This window comes from Pseudochaenichthys georgianus, chromosome 5 (assembly GCF_902827115.2).
Source record: "Pseudochaenichthys georgianus chromosome 5, fPseGeo1.2, whole genome shotgun sequence".
NCBI classification, from domain to species: Eukaryota; Metazoa; Chordata; class Actinopteri; order Perciformes; family Channichthyidae; genus Pseudochaenichthys; species Pseudochaenichthys georgianus.
The window spans coordinates 22,671,928-22,689,688 of NC_047507.1; the positions used below are offsets into that span (position 1 = coordinate 22,671,928).

Sequence of the window (17,761 nt, forward strand, 5' to 3'; positions counted from 1 at the left end):
AGCCAGTGATTATTTTCCATTAAAATGTTCTGGATTTGTGCGTCTTCAGAAGAAATGTACCATTATGTATTTTAGTAAAAGTATGAAAACTACAGGGTAAGAAAAATCTATGTAAAAACTATGGAGCTACGAAAAGCAAAACAAATCCTTTTATTTTTCGACTTCCCTCCCCTTAATGTCCCTTCCGGGGATCCTTACATAACAAATACATTACATACACTTTCTAAAAACGTAGACAGTTCATGAAGTGTGATTTGTTTATGGAGAAACATTGGTAAAAATAAAAGGTCGAGAATACCGCAGCTGTAACGTCATGTGTCTCGCGAAGCTACAATACTTTCACTTTCATTTATCAGGAAGAAGAAGAAGCAGCGTTTAACGTGTAGAGCCAGGTCAAGGTACGTCTTATGCGTCATATATTTGTGTTTAACATGTTATTTTTATGTTAAAAAAGAAGACATAATGTCCGTGAGATAACGTAGTGTTTTGTAGGAAGTACGGAAAATGTAAGACGACATGATAGCCCTTTAAAGTTAGCCTTAGCGTGTCGCGTAAGTCGTAACCGAAAGTGGAGTCTAGCGATTGTCGTTTAAACATCATGTTAACATGATTAATGATTGTTTTGATTAAAAAACAAATACCGATATTCTACGGAAGTATGCAGATAAAGTGCTGTAATCTATGAGAGACAGATTTGCTCTGTATTAAGGGAGAAGACGGTCAAAATGGCAAACAATGAACCAGAGGACATGGACGTGAGTACACTGCATCAGTCTGCAACTAATGTTGAACAATAAACCAGTATGAAAGACAGCTGTTGAGATAATTCAGTGCTATTATAATATGATTATTTGAAAATACTGTATTCTGCTTAATCTTGTTTTTGTTTCAAAGTATCGTTTCCGAAATTGACTTTTTTTTTTAATGTGTAGGTTGACGAGAATAATTTCCAGCCAACTCCAAGCCCAACACCTACTGATACGTCCACTAAGGTGTGTGTGTGTGTGTGTGTGTGTGTGTGTGTGTGTGTGTGTGTGTGTGTGTGTGTGTGTGTGTGTGCAGATAAAGTGCTGAAATCTATGAGAGACAGATTTGCTCTGTATTAAGGGAGAAGACGGTCAAAATGTCAAACAATGAACCAGAGGACATGGACGTGAATGCACTGATGTTGAACAATAAAACCCAGTATGAAAGACAGCTGTTGAGAGAATTCAGTAGCTACTATTAAAACGTGATTATTTGAAAATACTGTTTTCTGCTTAATCTTGTTTTTGTTTCAAAGGAATCGTTTCCAAATGTACTTTTTTTTTTTTAAATGTGTAGGTTGAATACAGTGACGGGAGTTATATCCAGCAGACTTCCCCCTCAACAACAACTGATACGTCCACTAAGGTGTGTGTGTGTGTGTGTGTGTGTGTGTGTGTGTGTGTGTGTGTGTGTGTGTGTGTGTGTGTTGTGTGTGTGTGTGTGTGTGTGTGTGTGTGTGTGTGTGTGTGTGTGTGGTGTGTGTGTGTGTGTGTGTGTGTGTGTGTGTGTGTGTGTGTGTGTGTGTGTGTGTGTGTGTGTGTGTGTGTGTGTGTGTGCACACACACACACACATATTCATTTACAAATAACTTTATCCAGTCTTGTGCCATGTTTGGTTTTTAATAAGGGTGTGGAAAGAGTGGCATTGAAACATCACTTCTGATATCATATTATTACATTTGTGTCATATAGAAAACTTGCAAAAACAAAGTATGACAACATTATTTTTCACTATTTATAATGTTCAATAGCATGAAGGATTTTTTGTGATCTTGCTTTATAATATGGTGACATGAACTTTAACATGTTTCTTAGGCTCTCATGGCTTCATCACGGGACAAAGATGGCGTTCAAGCCATTCTCTCATTTAAGTGGTTAGAAGTTGTTCCACTGCAGAAATGTCAGCACAACCTGCAGAAAGTTCTGCAGACTTGGTCCAACACCAACAACCTCAATGCAGATTGCAAAGTTTTAAAAGTCTCAGAAGATGGTAGAGTTGAGATACGTCTTACACCGGCTTCAGGTAGTACGAGTATATATTTTGACTGTTACATCAGACCTATATTACTCACATTTTGTATTTTCTAATGCAATGTTCTCGTCTTCTCTTCATTTCAAAGGCAAACCCATTCCTGCGAGTGAGGTTCAGAAACTTAGTGGACAAGCACTGCAGGGGAAAGATGGGAAAACAGTCAGAATACTGTCTGTTACTCTGACACCGCCACAGCTTGAGACACAACAACCATCAACGAACCTTCCTCCTTCACAGGATGTAGTATGTACTGTGTAGTTAATCAGTCTGAATGAAATGCATTGAAAATAAAAATGTTGACACGGAAACATTGTATGTTATTCAGGATGTGCCACCGGAGGAGCAGAGCAGTTCAGTTTCGACAGAAGAAGAGAAGAAAGAAGAAGTGGCATGCTCTCTCTCAGTGGGCCCTTACTGGTATGTGAGCCACATCTACAAGAAGGAAATGGAACGTATAGAGAAAGAGAATGGTGTTCAAATCACAGCAGATGTAAAAATTACATTTGAAGCGACGAAAGATGGAAGCCCAGAAAAAGCTCTCTCTGAGTTTACAAGCCTCGTCCAGAAGTACTCAAGCGATTTAGAAGCCTCACATATTCCTCTCAAGCATGTAGATCCAGAAGGGTTGAAGGAAGTGATGATAACTAAGAGGATTGGGAGCAAGCTTTTGCTCACTCTAACGCCTGAAGAAATGATCTCATGGGGGCCAAGACAAAGTCAAGATACCTTCAGAAAGTCAACACAGAAAATGTTAAATATCAGCACTTCTGTTGTAGAGTCTGGAGAGGTGTCTCAAGACACATCACAGAACATTGGCATGAGCATCAAAGACCCTCTGGTCAATGCTGGGCTAACCATGGAGGAGAACTACTGGAAGCTGATGACTACCTCCTACGTAAAGCATGTAGCTAAGATCAAAACTAAGTTTGGTGTTGATTTTAAAGAATCCGGCATCAGTCAGGGCAAAGTTGAAGTCAAAGTTTGCTACAAAAGAGCTGGAGAAAATGCGTCAATGGAGAGCCACGCTATAAGAGCTCTTCTTAATCTCTATCAGAAGATTGCCACATCACCACTGAGCTTCAGCCATCTCGCTGGTGCCACTGGGTTTAGAGGTTCACCAGAAAACCTGAGCAATGCTGGTCCATCAGAGGGAGGAACTGTGTGGAATGGAACATCCGGAAACTACACTGAAGCACCCAGAGGAGGGGGAGCAACTGCAGGAGATAATCAAGATGACACCTGTTCTATATGCTTGGATACATTTCAAAATAAAAAACAGCTTAAATGTAAGCATGAGTTTTGTGAGGCTTGCCTGGAAATGTCAAAAGCGTCCATGGGACCCATCTGTCCTCTTTGCAAAGATGTATTTGGGATGATGGAGGGAGACCAGCCCGATGGAGAAATGACAACGGAGAAGAGCACCAACCATCTCAATGGATTCCGAGGCTGCGGCACTATCATCATCAACTATATTATTCCAGATGGAAAACAGACGGTAAATGTATTAATTTATATATGTGGATACATTGTGTCAATGATGTAACGATTGCGTTTATTTCTGACTTGGTTTGTTGCATTTCACTCGTTTTGCAGGCAAAGCATCCAAATCCTGGAAAGTACCTTTCTTCTTGTAAAAGAACAGCCTACTTGCCAAACAACAAAGAGGGCAGAGAAGTGCTGCACCTGTTGGAGAGAGCGTTTAAGCAGAAGCTAATTTTCACAGTTGGGACGTCCAGAACATCTGGGATGGAGGACGTGGTGACCTGGAACGACATTCACCACAAGACAAACACTTTTGGAGGACCACACAAGTACAGCAACCAAATCTCTTAGTTCTTTATAATATATACTGTTTTTGGTGTTAAGTCTACTGAAAAGTCATAAATGTAATATATTAATCGTTCTTTTGTTGTTTCCTCAGTTTTGGGTATCCTGACCCTCACTACCTGGACAGAGTCAGAGAGGAGCTGAAGGCTAAAGGCATCGAGTGAAGACTTCCATACGAAGTTATTGAGAGTTATTTTCTCACTAAAATAATAATTATGTAAAACAATCATTACTTTAATGCTCTTACTGTTGTGTTGCATGCTGGCTTTTCTTCTCTTGTTATTCTTTTAATTATCAGTAAGGGTTGCTTTGAGTTTATAGTTTATCAATATGTGTCATCTTCAAATATATAGTATAACTTTCTTTGATGAAGGATATCCTACATTTTTGGAAAAACAATTCGAACATGGATGTCGAATAAAACTAGTGGTGTCATCATTAGTTAAAAGCTTGAATAAAAAGGTGAGTTTTAAGAAGTGATTTAAACAATATCACTGATTCTGCCAGCCTCAGATACTCAATTAATTCTTAAACAGGCAGGTAGCCAGTGAAGAGAGATAAACAGGGTGATTTGATCTAGCCTTTTGGTATTTGTAAAAGTCTTGCATTTCGCACAAGTCTAAGTCAAGATATAGATTTTTGGCCTAACAGTAATCGAGACGAGAACAGATACTATCGTGGATGACTGTCTCCAAATCAGACCGGGATATGAAGGACTGCATTTTTTTTTAAATGATACGTAACTAATAAAAACATGATTGAATAACTTTTGTAATTGCAGGTTTTATCTTTGAGGAGAGGGAGCTGAGATGAATTAGCGGAGACGGGTTGGTTTAGGATGGCCAGAAATTAGTACTTCTGATTTCTGTCATTTAACTGGAGAAGGTTATGAGCCATCCAGCACTTTATTTCTTCTATCACTGCAGTACATCATTTGTGCATCATCAGCATAGCAGTGATATACAATATTGTGTTTTTGTATGATATGCCCTAGTGGCAGCATGTAGATGGAAAATAATAATGTCCCAAGAATAAAACCTTATTATTACCTTAACCAGTATAAAAATGACATTGGCATATATAAATCAAACTGTCTACAATAATTAATTTACAATTTCCCAAATAAATGATTAAACCAACCCACACTGTCTCATCAAAGCATTCTTTAATATATCAGTATGTTATTACATTACATTGCATTTAGCTGACGCTTTTATCCAAAGCGACTTACGTACATTCGACCAGGAAGACACAACCTTGAAGAAAACAGAATCATATAAGAACATCAGGTTTCAAAGAGCCAATCGTTTCAAGTGCTACTCAACTGGCTTTAGATAAGCCAGTCCTTTATTAGTATATAAGTGCTTTGTTAGCAGTTCTTTGTTAGTCATTCTATCGCTCGAAGTGGAGTCGAAAGAGATGAGTTTTCAGTCTGCGCCGGAAGGTGTGTAAGCTTTCTGCGGTCCTGATTTCAATGGGGAGCTCATTCCACCATTTTGGAGCCAGGATAGCAAATCCACGTGTTTTTGCTGATGGGAACTTGGGTCCCCCTCGCAGCGAGGGTGCAGCGAGCCGTTTGGCTGATGTAGAGCACGTGCTGGGGTGTACGGTTTAACCATGTCCTGGATGTAGGAAGGGCCAGATCCATTTGCAGCATGGTACGCAAGTACCAGTGTCTTGAAGTGAATTCTAGCAGTTACCGGAAGCCAGTGAAGGGAGCGGAGGAGCGGCGTGGTGTGGGAACATTTTGGAAGGTTGAAGACCAGACGAGCCGCTGCATTCTGAATGAGCTGCAGAGGTCGGATGGCACATGCAGGTAGACCAGCCAGGAGGGAGTTGCAGTAGTCTAGGCGTGAGGTGACGAGAGCCTGGACCAGAACATGCGTGGCTTTCTGGGTCAGCTGGGGACGTATCCTCCTGATGTTGTAAAGCGTGTATCTGCAGCAGCGGGTTGTAGCAGCGATGTTTGCAGTGAAGGACAGTTTGTTATCTAGGATCACACCCAGATTCCTTGCAGTCTGAGTCGGGGAAACAACAGAGGGGCCGATGTTGATAGTTAGGTCAAGAGAGGGACAATCTTTTCCCGGAAGGAAAAGCAGTTCAGTCTTGTCAAGGTTGAGCTTGAGGTGATGAGCAGACATCCACTGAGAGATGTCAGCTAGACAAGCAGAGATGCGTGCGACGACCTGGGTCTCTGAGCGGGGAAAGGACAGAATTAATTGGGTGTCGTCAGCGTAGCAGTGGTATGAAAAACCATGCGGGCTAATGACAGATCCGAGCGAGTTTGTGTACAGGGAGAAGAGGAGAGGACCAAGAACAGAGCCCTGAGGGACCCCTGTAGTTAATTGAGAAGGGTCGGACTCAGACCCTCTCCAAGTAACCCTGTAGGTGCGGTCTTTGAGGTATGAGGTGAGGAGGGAAAGTGCAGAGCCTGATACTCCAAGTTCTTGGAGAGTGCGAAGGAGGATCTGATGGTTCACCGTGTCGAATGCAGCAGACAGGTCCAACAGGATGAGGACAGAGGAGAGGGAGGCTGCTTTAGCAGTGTGCAGTTCCTCAGTGACAGCAACGAGGGCAGTTTCTGTGGAGTGACCTGCCTTGAAACCAGACTGGTGTGGATCCAGAAGGTTGTTCTGATGGAGATAACAGGAGAGTTGTTTAAAGACAGCGCGTTCAAGTGTTTTAGACAGGAACGGGAGGAGAGAGACAGGCCTGTAGTTTATAACGTCAGACGGGTTGAGAGAGGGTTTCTTTAGGAGAGGGTTTACTCTTGCCTCCTTGAGACTGTTTGGAAAGTGACCAGAAGTTAGAGAAGTGTTGATGAAATGGGTGAGAAACGGTAGAATATCAGGAGCGATAGTCTGAAGGAGGTTTGAAGGGATAGGGTCCAGAGGACAGGTGGTAGGGCGGGCAGAGGTAATGAGGGTAAGAACCTCACTTGGAGAGAGAGGGGAAAAGGAGGTTAGTGTGCCGGTTGAAGGTGGCTCAGGTGATCCGGCGGTGAGTAGAGGTGAGTCAGAAAAAGAAGAGCGAATATCGTCAACCTTTTTTTCAAAGTGGTTAACAAAGTCGCTTGACAGAAGGGAGGAGGGGGAAGGGGCTTTGGGGGGGTCCAAGAGGGTGGAGAAGATGGAAAATAGTTTTTTAGGATTGGAATAGGAAGATTGGATCTTATCTTGAAAGAAAGTGCTTTTTGCCTGAGAGATCGAAGCAGAGAAAGAGGAGAGGAGAGCCTGATAGATTAGGAGGTCGTCACGGTGTTTGGATTTCCACCATTTCCGCTCTGCTGCCCTAAGGACGGTTCTATTAGCACGCAGTGCGTCATTTAGCCAGGGAGCAGGAGGGGACTGACGAGCCTGCCGAGATGTGAGAGGACAGAGAGAGTCCAGAGAGGATGAGAGAGTAGAGAGGAGAGTTTCTGCAGCAGAGTTTGGAGGCAGGAGTTGGAACGAGTCGGAGGAAGGGAGGGCTGAGAGCACCGAGGAGGCAAAGGTAGAGGGGGAGAGGGAACGGAGGTTACGGCGGACAAGTGCAGGATGCGAAGAGATTAGTTTGTTATGTTTGGAAAGGGGTAAAGAGAATGAAATGAAGAAGTGATCGGAGGTGTGGAGCGGGTTTACAGAGAGGTTAGAAGTAGTGCAGTTCCTTGAGAATATGAGATCAAGGACATTGCCAGCTTTATGAGTCGGTGGAGCGGAGACAGTGAGAAAGCAAAGGTGGTTAACAGAGATGTTAGTTCGTCTATCTTCCCCGTCTGGAGGTTGAAGTCTCCGAGAAGTACAGCGGGAGGGCCAGTTTCAGGGATGTGTGAGAGGAGATTATCTAATTCCTCCAAGAAGTCCCCCAAGGCGCCTGGTGGACGGTAGAGAACAACAATGGTTAGTTGTATAGGATGGGTTACTGTGACGGCATGGAATTCAAAGGTGGAAGGAGTGAAGTTAGGTAGCTTGAAGAGGGAAAAGCTCCATTTGGGAGAGAGCAGGAGACCAGTGCCACCTCCTCTGCCAGTGGGTCTGGGTGTATGGGAGAAGGAATATGCTGTGGAGAGAGCTGCTGGGGTGGATGTGTTGGATGGAGTAATCCAGGTCTCAGTGAGAGCAAGGAAATTCAGAGACTGCAGGGAGGCATAGCCAGAGATGAAGTGTATGAAAGTGTTATGAAACAAAAACACAAAACCCAATTGCTTGTTTTCTGTACAATTGTTTTACTTTTATTTATAACAATATCTGTTATTTAGTTTGTAAAGTACTCCAACCAAAATTAAACATTATTCTCTTTCCAGAAGAAAGTCTGAGCCTCCATGCATTGTGTACTATAAAAGCTATGTGTCATTTCTCATTAAAAAAACAAGGACTAATCAAAAACATTCTGAAAATGCATGTATGATTTTGCAAAAATGTTCTTTAGGTAAAATGATTGTACTTCTCTCTCAATTCAGATAAGATAAGATAGAGCTTTATTGTCTCCCTTAGGAGAAATGTGTCTTAGGCATCGAGATAATACACATAAAACATTCAGGTCAATCAGTCATAGATACAGAACAGAGATCACATATCACATGGCAAACAAACAAACAAGAAACATACAGGTACAGCACTTTCCCTATTGCACATACATAATCAAATTGCACTTTCCCTATTGTATTCATACACAAATCAATATTGCACTTTCCCTATTGCACCTATGCATAGTGTCCGTCAAATTGCACATATCCCTATTGTATCCATACCTATTTACACATAATGCACTTCCCCTATCTTCTTGATTGCACAAACTACACTGTAAACATTGCACCTCCCAACAACTCCTAACACAGCATAATCACAATTGTTTCTGACTGTTCAGCAGCTTGATTGACAGCGGAATAATGGAAAACTTATACCTGTTCAATTTACAGTTTGGTAATCTATACCTTCTGCCGAGGGCAGCAACTCAAACTCTCTATACAAGGATGTGTTTGGGGTCGCATGTGATTTTACGGCCTTGTTTTCTCACCATCTCCTCAAATATCTCCTGAAGAGAGGATGGTGGAAGCATGCCAATTATTTTTCCAGCCCTTTTTATCAAGCTCTGGAGTTGTGCTTTAGATTTAACTGACAAGTTACCAAACCATGTTGTGATGCCATAACGAGTAATAGACTCAATTGCTGCCCTGTAGAACATTAACATGATGCATTTATCCACTCCATGAACCCTGAGCCGACGCAGAAAATGCAGGCGCTGGCTTATCTTTGAGCATACCTGATCCACCTGATGGGCCCAGCCTAACTGAGCATCAAAATAAATCCCTAAATATTTAAAACTTGTAACCTGCTCAACTCCCTCCCTGTTGATAAGGACGGGGCTGTGATCACCTACTGACTTGGGGTCAAAGATCATTTCCTTTGTTTTTTTAACATTTAACACCAGGTTGAGCGCCTCACACCACTTCACGACCTCTTCAATCTCAAGTTTATACATAGAAATGTCTGAGTCTCTGGTCAGTAGACTAAGTATGGCTGTGTCATCAGAAATCTTTATGATGTGGTTGTGTGTGTGCTGACTCCTACACTCATTTGTGTAAAGTGTGACGAGAAGAGGAGAGCTAACGCAGCCTTGTGGTGCCCCTGTGCTTATGACCTGTGTGTCAGAGAGGGTCGAGTTTCACCTGCTGCTGTCTTTCAGTTAGGAAGGAGTGATACCATCTGATTAAGTAAGGGTTCACATCCATCTGTTTGAGCTTTTTTAACATAATTTGGGGAAGAATAGTATTAAAAGCTGAGCTAAAGACCATGAACATTAATCTAGTATGGGGAAATGGGGATTATTATTATATTATTACTGTGGGGAATGTGTTGCCATTAATGTTTCATGCTTTCCTTTTATAATGTTTATATGCTGAAGTGATGTTAAAGGTTGTTTTATCATCATCCAGAGTGGGGGTAGTGTTACAGGCTTGGCCTGTCACTTTAAGAGAAGCAGCCGCAAGGGGTTGTGGATTTTGGAGTCTGTGTGTGTGTAAAGACGTGATGGCCAAGGCAAAGTGCGGAGTTATGGAGAGACGATAGAGAAAGTGGTCAGAAAAGGAATAGTATCTAGTCTGTATGTAGGGTGAGTTGCCCTAATGTGGGACATGCTCTAATGTGGGACACCTAAGCTCAAATGGGTGTAGGTCTTCCGCAAACAAATGAGAGTCACGGAAACTATGGGTAAACACAAGCTGTGATGTCATGTGATCAAAATCACATGACTTCTCAAATGTCCAATCACAGATGAGGGTGGAGCAACCTTCAACAGGAAGTACCCTGTGTGAAGACCGCCAAAAAGTAAGTGACATAGTGTTTTGACAAATGTAATGTTAAGGTTTTAAATGTCGTTTAAATAAAACAATCTTGCAATTTTTTTATCAGGATGTGTTTATGATATGTTTGTTCATCAGAATATATTATAATATGGTGTAAATATACTCTATATTTTTTATTTCAATCAAATCTGCCATCGTCCCACTTTAGGAAACGTGTTTTGCAAAGTGGGACAGTATGATTTGCCTAATGTGGGACGGTTCTTCACTTGGGCCAAAATGTGTGGAGGGGCATGGATTGTCCAAGAGCAATTGTTATTTACAGGGTTTTAGTCTTCTAATGCATTATTTTAGATATTTAAGGTGAAGGCAAATTATATTAAATAATTGGGGTTGGCTGCATCTCTGTTAAAATGGTATGACAAAGTCAGGGATAATGTTAGGGATACATGTCTGAGTTTAGAAGATGGCAATGTATTTAAGCCCAAATATTCATAGTAATTTAATAAATCCTTCCAACACACGTTTTATTCTATGCATATTAATGATTCATTGAATGCATTTTAGATCACAATGGCAAAGGAGAAAAATAAGACAGGGAGAGAATCGCAGACACAGAAAAAGGCAAAGAATAATGGAGGAAAGGAAAGTCAGGGAAGGAAACTGAATCAGTGGAGGCAGGACAGGATGAGGGGAGCCATAGAAGAATATCAACAGATCATTGAGGATGGTGGGGTTCCTCAGCTGAGGCTGTTGGCCAGGGCCTGGTCTGTTCCCAAATCCACTCTCCAGCGCAGGGTAAAAGGCAATGGTCACTTTAATCATATGATTGGAAGAAAGCCATTCCTTCCTGAGAAGGATGAAGCAGAACTGGAGGAGATGATAGCAACCCTGGGAAAACGCGGATTCCCTCTGAGGTTGGACGACATTCGAACACTGGCCTTTCAGTTTGCCGAAAAAAAAGGAATAAAAGGCTTCAGTCAAATTACAAAAAAGGCTGGCTATAGATGGTTTCAGGGGTTTCTGAGGCGAAACCCCAAACTGAGCATGCGCAAACCAGAGGCGCTCTCAGCCGCAAGAGCAGCAGGGTTCAACCCCACTGTTGTGAATAAGTGGTTTGAAAAATATAAGGACACGATTGAGACCCTGGGGTTGAAAAATGTCCCAGGCCACATCTGGAATTGTGATGAAACAGGGCTCCAGGATCACTTCCTGTCCACCAGGGTGGTTGCAGAAGTTGGGGCACCCTGTTTTGAGGTCACTGGTACACTTCCAGTAAGAGAACGCCCAACCACCAGCCGCCAGAGGGCCAAACCTCCTTCCTATAGTTTGACTAGCGACAGCCATTTTGCTTTCCTCAAAGAGAAAGGGGGAAAGAAAAAGGAGAAAAAGCTAAAACCTAAGGAGAAGAAAACTGCACAAGTGATCCAAGAAGCGTGTGCAATCTGCCAGTATTCATATGGGGACAGAAAGGACCCCAAGTCCACAGAGGAATGGCTTTCGTGTGCAGTCTGTTTCCAGTGGTTCCATGAAAGCTGTGCAGAGGATAACGGGGTCTTGGACGATGATGGCTCCTTGACATGCAAGGACTGCTTGTTTCCAGACATGTAATGTTGTAAGCAATTGTTTTAGGCAGGTTCATGTTTGTGTTGCCTTCAAATATACATGTTAAAGGTGTATGTGTTCCCTGTGAAATACATTTGAATCCGATGATGATACAATTTTAACTTTGTAATTAACAGCAGCATGTTATAAGCAATTTTTTTATGCAGGTTTATGTGTTGCCTCAATGTTGATATTTTTGCCTTCAAATACAATTGTATGTGTTCCCCATGAAATATACTTAAATGATTTTAATAAAATTGTAACTTTGTAATCAACAGCAGCATGTTATGAGCAATTTTTTATTTCCCTGTGAAATACATTTCAATGATTTTTGAAAACTATAAGAATCTATTGTTTGATGATGTTTGATTCTCCATGTGACATCCACACCTATAAGCCTAAATGTTGTAACAACAATAATATTATAAATAGTAAAATAGCTGAACATGGTATTGCACATTTAGCTCTGAGTGTTACTGACCTGAGATGTTTTTATTACATCAATTAAGGTGACTGAGGCTTTTCAAAATGTCAGTGTCCCACATTTTGCACATAACAGTCCCACATTAGGAAAAGCAGATTGTCTGAGACAACTTGGCACTAAGAGTACTGATATGTCTACCATTTCTTTCATGAGTGTAATATCTGCATTTTCTCTTTTGGTTTGATTAGGACACATCCTGGGGACTTCAGAATGGTACTTGGTGTTGATTTATTCTATTGGCTTCATATCGCAATATATTCCCGAAGTCTTAGATGCAAAAAATGTCCCACATTAGGGCAATTCACCCTATGCAATACAGTGTCAATATAGCCTGATTTACTGTGAAGAACGTGAATAAACGGAGGTTATTCACACGGCACCCGAACGCCCCGTTTCAATCGTTTTTCCCCTCGAAATGTCTGGGCAGCTGGTTACCGGCTGACAACGAGCCAAGTCAGAAACCACCGGTGTGTATTCGAAACTACGGTTTCGGTGCCGAGATACCGTTAGTAAAAAAAGGTAACATTATTGTTTGGATATATCCTAATGGTCTTTTTTGGCACAAGAGTATCGACACAAAAATGAATGTAGTCTGTGACGGTCTCAGCCAGGGGCGTCGCCTGGACCTGGACACATTCGGGGCTTAGCCCACAGTGGCGGTGTTACCGTTTAACTGGTTACACCGGGGAAGTCGTTACGTTACGTTAACGGTAGGAATGGGGCGTGTACTTTGAGGAGATACACATTTCGATCGCTTCTTTTGTTGTTTACATTTATCTTTTGGTATATTTGGCTCCATAGGAACACTTTGATGCACATTCAGTATCAGTGTGTGAGTCATAACTAGCAAACTGTGGTTGCGATGCCGATATCCGGACGCGTACAGCGAGGACTACAAAATGACAATGAGGTGACTGGGGATGTCTGTTCAAAACATTGCAAACGTGAATAAATCATTTCAAATATGTATTTGTCTCCGACTGTTATTTGTACATCGTTGTTAATGTGATGTTTAGTAGCTTTGATAGCTGTCCATACCTCCAGACAGCCTGAAAGTAAGACACAAGTTGTTTACTCACAGCCCGAATGCAGCATCGAGATCCGTGGCCTGTGATCCTCTCGATTAACTTGTGACAGGACTTCTGTAGCTATTCTCCAGCGAGCAAGGTTTTTATTAAATACCTCCATCCCTCTCGTCACAACACGACTCTACACTGTGCAGAAAAAAACAACATAAATGAAAATAACCTTGCTGGATAGTTTAGAATGAAAAGAACAAACTATCTTCCATGGCTGATACTGATGTCACAGTGACGGGTAAACCACAGACTAGTCTAGCGGGGGGGGCACACGTTGAATCCATATAATGAAATTGTTATTTTATATATGTATATACATATATATATATATATACATGCTATATATATATATATTATATATATATATTTATATTTATTTATTTCTATCCTACATTGTCTAGGCTATATAAACTGGCGGAAGTGTCACAACTTTCTTGGTTTGTGATTATAGAGAGAGAGAAATAGCGACAGAGATAGATAGCGAGACAGATAGAGATAGATAAAACTCAAATAAATGTTTTTCTTTTATGGAAAATGAGCAATATACCAGATATATTCATACAAGATAATAAAGGATAATTGTCAACAATTTTCTTTTTTCCAAGCCATCAGCATAAATATCGTGGATCATAAAATCCATCAGTTGTTTAACAACTCCTGAATCCATCCCCTCTTGGTTAGCCCTACAGCTATTCTCTCCCACACACACACGCACACACACACACACACACACACACACACACACACACACACACACACACACACACACACACACACACACACACACACACACACACACACACACACACACACACACACACACACACACACACACACACAACTCACTTACGCACAGCCGATCTTTCTCTATGTCTATCTCTACAGTATCTCGATCTATGTCTCTTTCGCTCTCTATCTCTCTGTCGCTATCTCTCTCTCTCTCTATAATCACAAACCAAGAAAGTTGTGACACTTCCGCCAGTTTATATAGCCTAGACAATGTAGGATAGAAATAAATATAAATATATATAGCATGTATATATATATATATGTATATATATATATATATATATACATATATAAAATAATGTAGTCTGTGGTTTACCCGTCACTGTGACATCAGTATCAGCCATGGAAGATAGTTTGTTTGTTTCATTCTAAACTATCCAGCAAGGTTATTTTCATTTATGTTGTTTTTTTCTGCACAGAGTCGTGTTGTGACGAGAGGGATGGAGGTATTTAATAAAAACCTTGCTCGCTGGAGAATAGCTACAGAAGTCCTGTCGCAAGTTAATCGAGAGGATCACAGCTGGCCACGGATCTCGATGCTGCATTCGGGCTGTGAGTAAACAACTTGTGTCTTACTTTTAGGCTGTCTGGAGGTATGGACAGCTATCAAAGCTACTAAACATCACATTAACAACGATGTACAAATGACAGTCGGAGACAAATACATATTTGAAATGATTTATTCACGTTTGCAATGTTTTGAACAGACATCCCCAGTCACCTCATTGTCATTTTGTAGTCCTCGCTGTACGCGTCCGGATATCGGCATCGCAACCACAACCTCACACACTGATACTGAATGTGCATCAAAGTGTTCCTATGGAGCCAAATATACCAAAAGATAAATGTAAACAACAAAAGAAGCGATCGAAATGTGTATTTCCTGGCTATTCGACAATGGCTCCTCAAAGTACACGCCCCATTCCTACCGTTAACGTAACGACTTCCCCGGTGTAACCAGTTAAACGGTAACAGCGGCGCTACAGTCAAATGTTCTACTGCAAGACTCCCCACACGCACATACACAATTGCGCCATCTGGTGTCACAAACGTGTGCCTGCATTAGCTTTGTTACGGCAATGGATTGTGGGAGATTCTCAAAGCACGTGAGGATCTCTTGAGGGTAAGGTGCCTGTATTATGTCGGTGGACAAAATGTATGTTTTTATTTTATAAGGACAATAACGTACTGTTTGTTTAGTTTAATGCTCACAGTCACAGCAACATGTTTTCTGTGTGATTGGCTATTTGTTTTATATGATTTATCAACGTGATCATCAATAGCTAATCTGAGCACCAGAACCCAGCTCACGTGTCCTTTTATGCTGTCCATTGAAATGCAGGTATGTGAGTTTTGTACACCAGTTTATTTATGTGTAATGTTTCACATTGCTCCACATGATGCTTTGACTACAAAGATGATGTTTCTACGCTTCTTCCTCTGCGTCACAGTTTCGGGAATATCAAGATCATTGCACAGGGCCTTGGTCTTGTCATAGACCTCATGTACTTTCTCGTTACTTTGGTAATTTTTCAGTGTGTTCTCAACTGCTGTTTTGTAATCTACTGCCTGCACCAAGTCAATTGTTTCTTTCTGCAGGTATTTGTGCAGGCCCTGAGTGGTTGAGAGCAGTGTCTGGAACATGACAGCATATAGATGGTACTGCATGTTCAAAGCTTGCTTTCCAGTCCCTTTGCTAGAGGGGCTGAAAGGCTTCCTAAAGGCTTGATCAAAGCAGGAGGTTTTTGACATGCCCAGCGAACAAGTTGTTTGTCCCCTACCTCTAGCTGTTTCTGAAATGTTTGCAATCTCTGATGGTGGACAAGAGATGTGGAGAAGAAAGAGTAGAGACGCTCCAGGAGATCAATGCAGGTATGTGAGTTTTGTACACCAGTTTGTATAAGTTTAATGTTTCGCACTGCTTGTGAAAAATATACTACCACTATACGATCACTGATGTTTTGTTGTTGACTGGACACTTATTTTGTAAAAGAGATAGCATGAGAGGATCTCTTAAGCAATGCAGCTCACGTGTCCTTTTTATATGCTGTCCATTGAAATGCAGGAAAGTAATCACCAGGTCTGAGTGATCTGTTGCCGAGGGGACACTACACCGGAGTTACATAAGAAGGGATAAAGTGCTATTTTGGCGGGAACTCACCTCCTTTGGGGTCCCCCAGGAAGATTTTTTTTAAATACTGAAGTTAAAAGCATCAATCTTGTGCACTTTGAGAGCAACATCAAGAGATATGGATACATCTCTCAACACCCATATGTCAAAAATAAATCAAAGAATCAGAATCATAAACAGGTTTATTATTTAAAAACAATTCATTTTCCAATTAAATCATAAACGATGTCAAATTATTAGAAGTTGTTAGTAATCAGATTAAACAGAAAAAAGGGATGGAAGGAGGAAATAATAACCCCTCATCACTTGCTGTTTGCGGTTGAAATTATCTCTTTTGCTGGCCAAACATGCTGGATGGAAAGCAGTGATGTCTCACTTGCCTTGGCCCTGTATCTGCAGTCCAGGCGACGCCCCTGGTCTCAGCGATGGTATCGGTGTCATTGTCCTTGTAGAATACTTCCCAATCTGTGGCCAGGAAGCAGCCACTTAGCTTTTCTTTATGCTCATCCTGCCATATAATTAAAGGCAAAACCATAGACTGTAGCCCTGTCTCAATTCAGGGGCTGCACCCTTCGGAGTACGCAGCCTACGCGGTCCACGGAGGACCCAGCCCACGTAGACCGGGTAGGCTGGACCGAGCGGCCTACAAAATGAGATGGGCCCTTTCTCATTTCTCTAACTCCCCTCCTCGACTCCTATCCTCGATACTTTGTCCCGCCCACAGGAGATGCGAGCGGAGGAGCCGAGGAGGGGAACCGAGGAGAGAGGAGGGGAAGCAGCAGGCGGTTAGAGAAAGGAGAACTCCTCTCCTCTGAGCGGTCATTTTAAAGAGACGTCCATTAATGATGACAGAAGGCACAGCAGCCCTCTGTCTGATGGACAGATGTGTTCATGATGACTTATATATATTTACTTTGATTCATTCACAGTGCGGTATAATGAGACCATAACAGGCTACAGATGCGGACACGCACACACACACATATATGTATATTTATATAAATATATAAAATTTCAGAATCAAACAGAGCACTCTCATAATAATGTAACACTATCAGAGACTGGATATATCTCCCCCCCTCCTCTGGTCGCTACAATGAGGAAAATAAATTACGGGCCAAAAGTTGTATTTACAAGTATTAAAAGTAAGCAGAGGACACCAAACCAACTGAGACCTGTCTGTCCGCTGCATCTACGCACACACTACCACACACACGTACATACAGCTCCTTAAACAGGCTACAGCCGTTGTGTATTTTATTGTGAAGCACCAAATTGTTTTAGAAAAATATCGACTCTTTGTTTGTAGATATCTACTAAACTAAAGTAAAGAAAGAAAGTAGGCCTGTTATACTGAGTGATATATATTATACACACTGCTCTGCTTTCTGCACGGACCTCACATATGAAGGTAGATATGGTGCAAAATGTGAGAGCGTGTAAAACCTGATGTGAGCACTTGCACAAAAAAAATCTTAGCTTGTGTGCTTACATTTACATTGTATAC

At 41.6% G+C, this 17,761-nt stretch overlaps 2 protein-coding genes across 4 annotated transcripts; both read left to right on the top strand.

Moving 5' to 3' along the window:
* The first annotated feature begins 230 nt into the window (after window positions 1–230).
* Window positions 231–5,025, top strand: LOC117446714 (E3 ubiquitin-protein ligase DTX3L-like). 3 transcript variants are annotated; one of them, XM_034083064.2, is made up of 9 exons: window positions 231–398; window positions 693–755; window positions 933–992; window positions 1,324–1,392; window positions 1,843–2,050; window positions 2,148–2,302; window positions 2,385–3,554; window positions 3,653–3,870; window positions 3,981–5,025. In XM_034083064.2, exons 2-9 carry the CDS (start codon window positions 726–728, stop codon window positions 4,048–4,050), a joined length of 1,980 nt encoding a protein of 659 aa, XP_033938955.1. In that variant the 5' UTR covers window positions 231–398; window positions 693–725; the 3' UTR covers window positions 4,051–5,025. The 3 variants fall into 3 exon arrangements, with proteins under 3 accessions (XP_033938955.1, XP_033938954.1, XP_071059248.1); XM_034083063.2 differs by having other exon boundaries at window positions 710–755; XM_071203147.1 differs by lacking the exon at window positions 231–398 and having other exon boundaries at window positions 407–755.
* Window positions 5,026–10,152: 5,127 nt separating this feature from the next.
* Window positions 10,153–12,168, top strand: LOC117447230 (uncharacterized). The gene is made up of 2 exons (XM_034083910.1): window positions 10,153–10,191; window positions 10,734–12,168. The coding sequence occupies exon 2, from the start codon at window positions 10,740–10,742 to the stop codon at window positions 11,775–11,777; it is 1,038 nt and encodes a 345-aa protein (XP_033939801.1). The 5' UTR covers window positions 10,153–10,191; window positions 10,734–10,739; the 3' UTR covers window positions 11,778–12,168.
* Window positions 12,169–17,761: the final 5,593 nt, after the last annotated feature.